The following is a 12,555-nucleotide window of genomic DNA, read 5'->3' on the forward strand; positions in this document are numbered from 1 at the left end:
GCGACCCGCCTTCTCCGCATCGCGTGATAAAGCGCAGGCGCAAACGCCGCGCGGCTCCATCGATCGGCTCCTCTCCGCCGCGCGGCCCATTCCCCTCCTCGGGTAATTCCTCCGCCGCGGCGCGTGTGCAACGTAAGAACCGGCCGCCGATTCCAAACATGGGCACCGGAGAGGAGGAAGAAACGCAGAAATCCGGGGACGCGACGACGGCGGACGAAGGCGGACAGGATCAGGAGGCGCGGGAGGAAGAAGAAGGAGGGTTGATGGCGGGCCTGGTGGGCAAGGCCAGGGAGTTCGTGTCGGAGAAGATCGCGCAGATCCCCAAGCCGGAGGCGGCGCTGGAGCGCGTCTCCTTCAAGAGCATCAGCAGCGAGGGCGTCACCCTCCACAGCCACGTCGACGTCAGCAACCCCTACTCCTACCGCATCCCCATCTGCGAGCTCACCTACACCTTCAAGAGCGACGGCAAGTACGTAACCTGCCATTGATGATCTACCATCCTTGTGCACGTAAGGCCTTGTATATATCATGGTTCTCTGCATCCGTGATTGTAGGGTGATAGCATCAGGCACGATGCCTGACCCCGGCTGGATCGGCGCCAGCGGCCTGACCAAGCTGGAGCTGCCGGTGAACGTGCCGTACGACTTCGTCATGTCGCTGATGAAGGATCTGAGCGGGGACTGGGACATCGACTACGTCCTGGACGTCGGGATCACCATCGACCTCCCCGTCATCGGCACTTTCACCATCCCGCTCACCACCCAGGGCGAGATGAAGCTCCCCACATTCCGGGACTTGTTCTGAATATTTTGGTTGGTTGCCCTAGTTATTTGCCCATTCTTTGGCTTCAGCTGGGTGCTGCTGCTGCGTGAGGGTCTTATGGGTTTGTTGCTTGATGCGCGGATGAATGTTGAAATTAGATTTGTGTTGCAAGTCTTTCATTTTGGAAAACTTTGGCGATGTCACCTGGCTTGTGACAAATGGTGCAGAAAGCCAAGTGGTGTCAATTAGATGTGCGGACATTGATCTTGATCCCATTCTTCAAGCTTTCTCGGCCTCGCGTACAAGCTTCCCAATGAAGTACCTCTAACTCGTGCTCACAGTCAAAAGATCAAAAACAATTCATTTTCAACCGCTTGGAGATAAAGTGGCCGCCAAACTCTTGCCATGGGTTGGGAAGCTTGTGGCCATGGTCGGCCGCTCCACCCTTGTGAAGGCCATTCTCACTAGCATCGTCATTTACTACATCACCGTGCTCAACGTCCCGGTTGAGGTGCTCATGAAAATTGATAGTATAAAAAGAGCCTTTCTTTGGACGGAGTGTGATAAAGTCACTGGACGGAAATGCAAAGTAAATTGGGAGTTGGTTTGTAAGACAAGATTATGGAGGCCTTAGGACCCTCAACCTCAAGAAATTTGCGTCCGCGTTTAGAATGAGATGGTTATGGCATGAGTGGAAATTAATATGAAACAAAACCTTGGATGCACCTTGGGAATCCCTGCACCATACAATACAAAGAGTTCTTCGCTATATTTGTCACCATTGGAGACGGGAAGAAGGCGCTTTTTTGGGAGGCTTTGTGGTTGTATGGAAGACGTCCTAAATATATTGCCCCCTCATCTTCAAATGCTCAAAATGCAACAGATGCTTCGTCAACAAGGCGTTGAAAGATAACTTTTGGGTCAAACAAATCAACTTGGAAGATGGCTTTACTCTTTAGCACATAATGCAATTCGCCAACTTTTGAGAACTTCTCCAATCGGTCCAAATTGATCTGAACAACACGGACTCTATCACTTGGAAGCTTACTATTGTTACTCGTCCAAATCGGCCTACACCATGCAATTTTTGGGTCACACAAAAAATCTTTTTTTCTCAAGAAAACTCAAAGAATTTGCATTTCTTTTCATTGAACAGGAAGACAAGAGGGGGTACAACCTCCACGGGAGGGACACACACGCATGCACACACACAACCGTCGTCACCAAGCGACTAAAACTAAATGAGGAGGTGCCTCCAACTTCACAACACAACGACACAAGGCAACACCTAGCCTCCAAGCATGTCCTTCCCTACGTTGGCAATTGATGAGCGCACATTGCACATCGTTGGGGAACCCCAAGAGAAAGGTATGATGAGACAGCAGCAAGTTTTTCCTCAGTAAGAAACCAAGGTTTAATCGACCAGTAGGAGAAAGGCGTGACTTCTGAAGGTGTTGCTAGCTGACTTGTGGCAGGACGCACTACCGGCATCAACAACAACGTGAAACCTACACACAACACAACCGAAATAGTTTGCCCCAACTTACAGTGAGGTTGTCAATCTCACCGGTTTTGGTGAACACAAAGGATTAAATGTATCACGTGGAAAGAGATGTTTGCAGTGGAATGAAAGAGAACAATGCTTGCAGAAAGTAAACAGAACATGATGATTGTATCAGTGTAAAAGAAAGGACCGGGGTCCACAGTTCAGTAGAGGTGTCTCTTCATAAAGATAAATAACATGTTGGGTGAACAAATTACGGGCAATTGACAGAATACCGACCATACATGACAAGATGATTACTATGAGATTCGTTCGGGCATTACAACATAATACATAGACCGTAATCCAACTGCGTCTATGACTAATAATCCACCTTCCGGTTATCGTCCAAACCCCTTCCAGTATTAAGTTGCAAGCAACAGATTATCGCATTAAGCAATGTGTGTAAAGTAAACAATAGAATTACCCCGGGATAAAGCATTGTTGTTTTCTCCCTAGTAGCAACAACACATCTACAATCTTAGAAGTTATTGTCACTCGTCCAGAAAACTAGAAGCACGAACCTACTATCGAGCATAAGTACTCCCGCCTGGAGTCACAAGCATTTACTCGGCCAGAGTATCTACTAGCAACGGAGAGTATGCAAGATCACAAATAACATATGACAAATGTATAATCGATCTCAACATAGTATTCAATATTCATCGGATCCCATCAAACACAACATGTAGCATTACATGAAGATGATCTGGATCATGATAGGTAGCTCACAAGATCTAAACAAGCGGCACAAATTGGAGAAAACAACCATCTAGCTACTGCTATGGACCCATAGTCCAGGGATGAACTACTCACACATCACTTCGGAGGCGGGCATGGCGATGTAGAGGCCTCTGGTGATGATCTCCCCCTCCGGCAGGGTGCCGGGAAGAGCTTCAGAACCCTCACGAGATAGGGTCTGCGATGGCGGCCGCGACAGAACATTTCGTGGATGGAGGCTCGAGTATTTAGGTTCTTCCCGAGATTGTGAATAAATAGGCGGAAGGGCGAGGTCGGTGGAGACCAGGGAGGCCCACACCACCCCTTGGCGCGGCCAGAGGCCAGGCCGCGCCTAGGGATGATCTGGCCGCCCTGTGGACTTTCTTCGTCTCCCCTCTGGACTATGTCTTCGTTACGGCAGAATATTGACTTCGGCTTTTGTTTCGTCCAATTCTGAAAATATTTCCTGTACAACTTTTCTGAAATACAAAATAACAGAAAACAGGGAACTGACACTGTGGCATCTTGTTAATAGGTTAGTGCGGGAAAATATATAAAAGTGCAACGAAGTGTAAGCAAAACATATATAAATTAGTGTAAAACAAGCATGGAGCATCAAAAGTGATAGATACGTTTGCAACGTATCAACAATCCTGTCCAGCAACCTGGTTCCTTGATACGTCTCCAACGTATCTATAATTTCTTATGTTCCATGCTATTTTTATGACAATACCTACATGTTTTATTCACACTTTATAATGTTTTTATGCATTTTCTGGGACTAACCTATTAAACAAGATGCCACAATGCCAGTTCCTGTTTTCTGCTGTTTTTGATTTCAGGAAAGCTGGTTTACAAATATTCTCGGAATTGGACGAAACAAAAGCCCACGGCCCTATTTTCCACAGAGTGTTCCAGAAGACCGAAGAAGAGTCGAGGAAGGCCAGCAGGGGGCCCACACCATAGGGCGGCGTGGCAGTGGGGCCCCCCCGCGCCGACATATGGGGAGGGAGCCCCCTGGCTCCCCCGACGCTGCCCCTTTGCCTATTTATTCCTTCGTCCCAGAAAACCCTAGCACCGAGAGCCAGAATACCAGAACAGTTCCAGAGACGCCGCCGCCGTCAACCCTAACTCGGGGGGTTCAGGAGATCTCCTCCGGCATCCTGCCGGAGAGGGGAATCATCACCGGAGGGCTCTACATCACCATGCTCGCCTCCGGACTGATGCGTGAGTAGTTCATCCTTGGACTATGGGTCCATAGCAGTAGCTAGATGGTTGTCTTCTCCTTTTGTGCTATCATGTTTAGATCTTGTGAGCTGCCTATCATGATCAAGATCATCTATTTGTAATGCTACATGTTGTGTTTGTTGGGATCCGATGAATATGGAATACTATGTCAAGTTGATTATTGATCTATCATATATGTTATTTATGATCTTGCATGCTCTCCGTTGCTAGTAGAGGCTCTGGCCAAGTTGATACTTGTAACTCCAAGAGGGAGTATTTATGCTAGATAGTGGGTTCATGTCTCTATTGAATCTGGGGGAGTGATAGCAACCCCTAAGGTTGTGGATGTGCTGTTGCCACTAGGGATAAAACATGAATGCTTTGTCTAAGGATATTTGTATTGTTTACATTACACACAGTACTTAATGCAATTGTCTGTTGTTTGCAACTTAATACTGGAAGGGGTGCAGATGCTAACCCGAAGGTGGACTTTTTAGGCATAGATGCATGCTGGATGGCGGTCTATGTTCTTTGTCGTAATGCCCTAAGTAAATCTCATAGTAGTCATCATGATATGTATGTGCATTGTTATGCCCTCTCTATTTGTCAATTGCCCAACTGTAATTTTTTCACCCAACATGTTATTTATCTTATTGGAGAGACACCACTAGTGAACTGTGGACCCCGGTCCATTCTTTTACATCTGAAATACAACCTACTGCAATCATTGTTCTCTTTTGTTTTCTGCAAGCAAACATCATCTTCCACAGCATACGTTTAATCCTTTGTTTTCAGCAAGCCGGTGAGATTGACAACCTCACTGTTAAGTTGGGGCAAAGTAGTTTGATTGTGTTGTGCAGGTTCCACGTTGGCGCCGAAATCCCTGGTGTTGCGCCGCACTACACTCCTTCACCAACAACCTTCACGTGGTCTTCATCTCCTACTGGTTCGATAACTTTGGTTTCTTACTGAGGGAAAACTCGCTGCTGTACTCATCATACCTTCCTCTTGGGGTTCCCAACGGACGTGTGCTTTACCGTCACAAGTAGCTACTTTTCTGGCGCCGTTGTCGGGGAGATCAAGACACGCTGCAAGGGGAGTCTCTCACACCCAATCTCTTTACTTTGTTTATTGTCTTGCTTTATTTTATTTTCTGTCTTGTTTGCTTTCTTTATATCAAAAACACAAAAAAAATAGTTACTTGCTTTACTTTATTTAATTCGGTTTTGCTTTATTATTGCTAAACTGAGTAGTCCTGAAGTTGAAGTTCGTTCGTTTAAGCAACAAGGGGGAGAAAGTTTTAAAGATGCTTGGTATAGAATTAGTGATGCTCATCATAGGTGCACTAAGAAACACTCCACTATTATCCTCCTTAGGAACTTTTATTTTGGTATCTGTAGCTGGAATAGGTATGTTCTTGGTACTCTTACAGGGGGTAATTTCCTAGGTACTCCTGCTTTAGAAGCTAGTTGCATCATTGAGAGTCTAGTTGGAATACCACCTATTAATGAAGCTAAAATTGAAATCTCTCTTGAGGATGTCATGAAAAAGTTGGAGGCCATAGAGAAAAATCTTCCAAGTGTTGAGACTAAATTGGGAATATTACTTGATAATACTGATAAACTTGATAAATCCCTAGGAGGAATTAATGAAAAAATTGCTGTCTTAGAAACTTGTGCTATCCATGATAATCAAACCCATAGGATCGGTGAACTTGAAGAAGCTATGGGAACCTTGGGTTCAACTTTTTCTTCTCTTAAGTTTAAGGAGAAAGCTTATGTGGGTAAGGAGCAAAAGTTCATGTATGTCCCTAAGATGCCAAAGCCAAAGAATCATTATGAGCTTAAAATTGATAAAACCCTTAGTACCACTATGGGAAATTTAGATAATGGAGCATCTAAGATACCTTTTATGACAAGTTGTGTTTTTAAGGAAAATTATGATGTTGATGCTTCTTCTCTTGATGTTACTTGATTTTCACTTTATGCACCTAGCTGAAAGGCGTTAAAGAAAAGCGCTTATGGGAGACAACACATTATTTTATTTCTGCAATTTTTGTTTTATATTTGAGTCAAGGTGCTTGTTACTACTATAGCAATACCTTTGTATTTTTATTTTATTGCATTGTTGTGCCAAGTAAAGTCTTTGATAGAAAGTTGATACTAGATTTGGATTTCTGCACAGAAACAGATTTTTAGCTGTCACGAATTTGAGTTTTTATCTCTGTAGGAAACTCGTAAAATGCTGAAAAAAAACTCATGCGTAATCCTCAGATATGTACGCAACTTGCGTTCAACTGGAGCTTTTCCATCTGAGCATGTTAAGTGCCTTGAAAAAATTCGTCTTTACGGACTGTTCTGTTTTGACAGATTCTGCCTTTTATTTCGCATTGCTTCTTTTACAGTGTTTGAGTGGATTTCTTTGCTCCATCAAATTTCAGTAGGCTTGGGTAATGTCCAGAAGTGTTGGGAATGATTGTGTCCTTGCTGAACATGTGAATTTTTGATTATGCACTAACCCTCTAATGAGATTGCTTTGAGTTTGCTGTGAAGGAAGTTTTCAAGGATCAAGAGAGGAGGATGATATAATATGATCAAGAAGAGTGAAAAGTCTAAGATTGGGGATGCCCCCGTGGTTCATCCCTGCTTATTTCAAGAAGACTCAAGCGTCTAAGCTTGGGGATGCCCAAGGCATCCCCTTCTTCATCAACAACTTATCAGGTCACCTCTAGTGAAACTATATTTTAATTCCGTCACATCTTATGTGCTTTACTTGGAGCGTCTGTGTGCTTTTATTTTTGTTTGTTATTTTAAGTTTTCTTAATAAATCGGATCCTAACATGCTTGTGTGGGAGAGAGACACGCTCCGCTTTTTCATTTGAACACTTGTGTTCTTCGTTTTATTTTTCATGTTCATGGCGAAAGCTGAAAGCCGCAGCACTTATTGTTATTTGGTTGGAAACAGAAAATGCTTCATGTGGTAATTGGAATATTGTCTTGAATAATTTGATACTTGGCAATTGTTTTGAGCTCTCAAGTAGATCATGTTTAAGCTCTTGCATCATGTAGTTTAAATCTATTAGTGGAGAACTACCGTAGAGCTTGTTGAAATTTGGTTTGCATGATTGGTCTCTCTAAAGTCTATATATTTTCTGGTAAAAGTGTTTGAGCAACAAGGAAGACAGTGTAGAGTCTTATAATGCTTGCAATATGTTCTTGCGTAAGTTTTGTTGTACCGGTTTATACTTGTGTTTGCTTCAAACAATCTTGCTAGCCAAAGCCTTGTACTGAGAGGGAATGCTTCTCATGCATTCAAAACCTTGAGCCAAAACCTATGTCATTTGTGTCCACCATAACTACCTACTATGTAGTATTTGTCTGCCATTCCAAGTAAATACTTCATGTGCTACCTTTAAACAATTCAAAACTTTATTACTCCTTATTTGTGTCAATGTTTTATAGCTCATGAGGAAGTATGTGGTGTTTTATCTTTCAATCTTGTTGGGCAGACTTTCACCAATGGACTAGTGGCATATACATATGCTTATCCAATAATTTTGCAAAAAGAGCTGGCAACGGGGTGCCCAGCCCCAATTAATTAACTTTCATTAATAATTCTCTTCACATGTTTTGCCCTGATTCATCAGTAAGCAACTTAATTTTGCAATAGACACTCCTCCATGGTATGTGAAATGTTGGAAGGCACCCGAGGATTCGGTTAGCCATGGCTTGTGAAAGCAAAAGGTTGGGAGGAGTGTCATCTATAAATAAAACTAAAATACATGTGTAAACAAAATAGAAGAGGGATGATCTACCTTGCTGGTAGAGATAACGTCCTTCATGGGAGCCGCTCTTTGAAAGTCTGTTTGACAAGGGAGTTAGAGTGCCCACTACCATTCGTTGACAACAACAAACACCTTAATGCGTGTAGTTGACACGTCCGTTGGGAACCCCAAGAGGAAGGTGTGATGCGCACAGTAGCAAGTTTCCCTCTGTAAGAAACCAAGGTTTAATCGAACCAGTAGGAGTCAAGAAGCACGTTGAAGGTTGATGGCGGAGGAGTGTAGTGCGGCGCAACACCAGGGATTCCGGCGCCAACGTGGAACCTGCACAACACAATCACAGAACTTTGCCCAATGTAACAGCGAGGTTGTTAATCTCACCGGCTTGCTGCAAACAAAGGATTAGATGTATAGTGTGGATGATGATATTTGTTTGCGAAGAACAGTAAAGAACAATTGCAGTAGATTGTATTTCAGATGTAAAGAATAGGACCGGGGTCCACAGTTCACTAGTGGTGTCTCTCCCATAAGATAGCAGATGTTGAGTGAACAAATTACAGTTGGGCAATTGACAAATAAAGAAGGCATAACAATGCACATACATATATCATGATGAGTACTATGAGATTTAATCAGGGCATTACGACAAAGTACATAGACCGCCATCCAGCATGCATCTATGCCTAAAAAGTCCACCTTCAGGTTATCATCCGACCCCCCTCCAGTATTAAGTTGTAAACAACAGACAATTGCATTAAGTATGGTGCGTAATGTAATCAACACAAATATCCTTAGACAAAGCATCAATGTTTTATCCCTAGTGGCAACAACACATCCACAACCTTAGAACTATCTGTCACTGTCCCAGATTTAATGGAGGCATGAACCCACTATCGAGCATAAATACTCCCTCTTGGAGTCACAAGTATCAACTTGGCCAGAGCCTCTACTAGCAACGGAGAGCATGCAAGAACATAAATAACATATATGATAGATTGATAATCAACTTGACATAGTATTCAATATCCATCGGATCCCAACAAACACAACATGAAGGATTACAAATAGACGATCTTGATCATGATAGGCAGCTCACAAGATCGAACATGATAGCACAATGAGGAGAAGACGACCATCTAGATACTGCTATGGACCCATAGTTGAAAGTGCATGGAGCCCCCATGTGTGGTTCGTAATTAATGACAATCCATATGGACTAATGTTTGCATTGAGTTATATTTGTAGGATTTGTCCATAGGCAATGCTTGAACCATATGTTGGCTTCAAGGTTGGAATAAGAAGAAATTGATGAAGGATATCAAGTGTCAAGTATGTCTTGATGATGAAGATGAAGTGAGCCCTCAAGTTACTTCAAGACATCAACATAATGAAGTGCAAGTTCAAGATGAGCCAACTCGAAGAGATCATAAGCTTGAAGCTTGCCATGAAGAAATGCTTGAACCATTTGTTGGATTCAAGATTTCAATAAGAAGCAAATGAAGAAGAACAAGTGTCAAGTATGTCTTGAAGATGAAGATGAAGTGAGCCCTCAAGTTACTTGAAGACATCAATGAAATGAAGTGCAAGTTTAAGATGAGCCATCTCGAAGAGATCCTTTGCTTGAGTCTTGCCATCCATATGGTGATCATGGATATGTGAAGATGCGCCGAAGAAGATCTCCCATGGTGGATTATGGGGGAGCAATCCACATGGTGGTCATGGTTATGTGAAGATGCGCCGAAGAAGAAGCTCTCCCATGGTGGATTATGGGGGAGCAATCCACAAGACTTCGTCAATCAAGCACAAGCAAGAAAGGCGTTCCATCTTGTTGAGGTCAAGATCGTCGTCATCAAGCTCAAGTGGAATGCGCAAGTATAAGGTTTGCTCTTGATAGGGTTTCTTTCTCACCGGTCTCATAGTGTAGTTGGAGACCGGTTTATAGTTTAGTTGCCGTACTATCAAGAGGGCTCTCGAGTGAGTAACTCGATCGTATCGTTCGGAGAGAGCTCAAACCTTTGCATCCTTGCATCATCTTTCTTGGTTGTTTTTTGGACCTTATCCATGTGATGAACTAGAGCTTGTCATGAGAATAAACACAAGCTCTAAAACATCACATGGATAAGGTCCAAAAAACAACCAAGAAAGATGATGCAAGGATGCAAAGGTTTGAGCTCTCTCCGAACGATACGATCGAGTTACTCACTCGAGAGCCCTCTTGATAATACGGCAACTAAACTATAAACCGGTCTCCAACTACACTATGAGACCGGTGAGAAAGAAACCCTATCAAGAGCAAACCTTATACTTGCGCATTCCACTTGAGCTTGATGACGACGATCTTGACCTCAACAAGATGGAACGCCTTTCTTGCTTGTGCTTGCTTGACGAAGTCTTGTGGATTGCTCCCCCATAACCCACCATGGGAGAGCTTCTTCTTCGGCGCATCTTCACATAACCATGACCACCATGTGGATTGCTCCCCCATAATCCACCATGGGAGATCTTCTTCGGCGCATCTTCACATATCCATGATCACCATATGGATGGCAAGACTCAAGCAAAGGATCTCTTCGAGATGGCTCATCTTAAACTTGCACTTCATTTCGTTGATGTCTTCAAGTAACTTGAGGGCTCACTTCATCTTCATCTTCAAGACATACTTGACACTTGATCTTCTTCATTTGCTTCTTATTGAAATCTTGAATCCAACAAATGGTTCAAGCATTTCTTCATGGCAAGCTTCAAGCTTATGATCTCTTCGAGTTGGCTCATCTTGAACTTGCACTTCATTATGTTGATGTCTTGAAGTAACTTGAGGGCTCACTTCATCTTCATCATCAAGACATACTTGACACTTGATATCCTTCATCAATTTCTTCTTATTCCAACCTTGAAGCCAACATATGGTTCAAGCATTGCCTATGGACAAATCCTACAAATATAACTCAATGCAAACATTAGTCCATATGGATTGTCATTAATTACCAAAACCACACATGGGGGCTCCATGCACTTTCAATCTCCCCCATTTTGGTAATTGATGACAATCTCTTTGAGAGGGTTTATATAAGGAATTTAAGTAACAAATAAGTTGAATATATAGAGCAAACTCCCCCATAATATCACTACAAGAAAAGTTGCCATGGCCGACGAAGTTGAAGTCGCGCCGTGGTTGCTGGTGTACCATGGCCGACGATTTTTGGTCCCTCCGTGGTGCATGTCAAAACTTTTTTTTTCTCGTTTTTGAGGCCACCTAGCCCGACGAAAGCGGCCAAAACGTCGCGTATGGTGGCCCGGGACGTGGTGCATCTCGAAATCTCAGGTTCGCCGGCCAAGTCAACGCAAATCCGCACCGCCGAGGGATGTAGGGCCCAGATGGCAGCCTCTCTGGCATTGTTTTTTTTCTCGATCGCGCCATCTCGTTCAACGTTCTCCGATCGAGCCGTTTACGATGCAGGATCATGGGTCCCGCATGTCATCCTCTATGAACCAAAATTCTTTCTATTCTTGGATTTTTGACCCCACGATTTACGGCTACTTCCTTTTTCTTTTGATCCCTTGCCGCCTTGGAAACGTTGAGACCGCTGCTGCTAAATGGGACCCGCATGTCATCCTCTATGTGCAATCAACTTTCTTTTCTTGGAGTTTTTTTTGGCACCTCAAATTTGGTCACTTGCCTTTTTCTTTCGATCCCCTGCCGCCTCTCAAACGGTGATACATTTCTTGCTAATCGGGACCCGCATGTCATCCTCTATGTACTATAAAACTTTCTTTTCTTGAATTATTTTTGGCACCTCATATTTGGTCACTTACCTTTTTCTTTCGATCCCCTGCCGCCTCTCAAACGGTGATACCGCTGCTGCTAAATGGGACCCGCATGTCATCCTCTATGTACTATAAAACTTTCTTTTCTTGAATTATTTTTGGCTCCTCATATTTTTTCACTTGCCTTTTTCTTTCGATCCCCTGCCGCCTCTCAAACGGTGATACCGCTGCTGCTAAATGGGACCCGCATGTCATCCTCTATGTTCTATAAAATTTTATTTTTTTGTTTTTTTTTTGGCACCTCATATTTGGTCACTTGCCTTTTTCTTTCGATCCCCTGCCGCCTCTCAAACGGTGATACCGCTGCTAAATGGGACCCGCATGTCATCCTCTATGGACTATAAAACTTTCTTTTCTTGAATTATTTTTGGCTCCTGATATTTGGTCACTTGCCTTTTTCTTTCGATCTCATGCCACGTTTGAAACGTTGAGGAACCTGCTGGCTCATGGGACCCGCATGTCATCCTCTATGTGCTATAAAAGTTTATTTTCTTTATTATTTTTTTCACCCTATGATTTTTGGATATTTCCTTTTTCTTTTGATCCCACTGCCGCCTTGGAAACGTTGGGTAAGCTGCGACTCATGGGACCGGCATGTCATCCTCTTTGTACAATCTACTTTCTTTTTCTTTTGATCTCAAGCCCCATTTGAAAGGTTGAGACCGCTGCTGCTAAATGGGACCCGCATGTCATCCTC

At 43.4% G+C, this 12,555-nt stretch overlaps 1 protein-coding gene across 1 annotated transcript; it reads left to right on the plus strand.

The window, feature by feature from the left end:
- LOC127338485 (late embryogenesis abundant protein Lea14-A) lies at nt 1–933 on the plus strand. Its single transcript, XM_051364578.2, has 2 exons — nt 1–469; nt 555–933. The coding sequence occupies exons 1-2, from the start codon at nt 159–161 to the stop codon at nt 802–804; spliced, it is 561 nt and encodes a 186-aa protein (XP_051220538.1). The 5' UTR covers nt 1–158; the 3' UTR covers nt 805–933.
- The last annotated feature ends 11,622 nt before the right edge of the window (nt 934–12,555 follow it).

This window comes from Lolium perenne, chromosome 3 (genome assembly GCF_019359855.2).
Source record: "Lolium perenne isolate Kyuss_39 chromosome 3, Kyuss_2.0, whole genome shotgun sequence".
Lineage (NCBI taxonomy): Eukaryota > Viridiplantae > Streptophyta > Magnoliopsida > Poales > Poaceae > Lolium > Lolium perenne.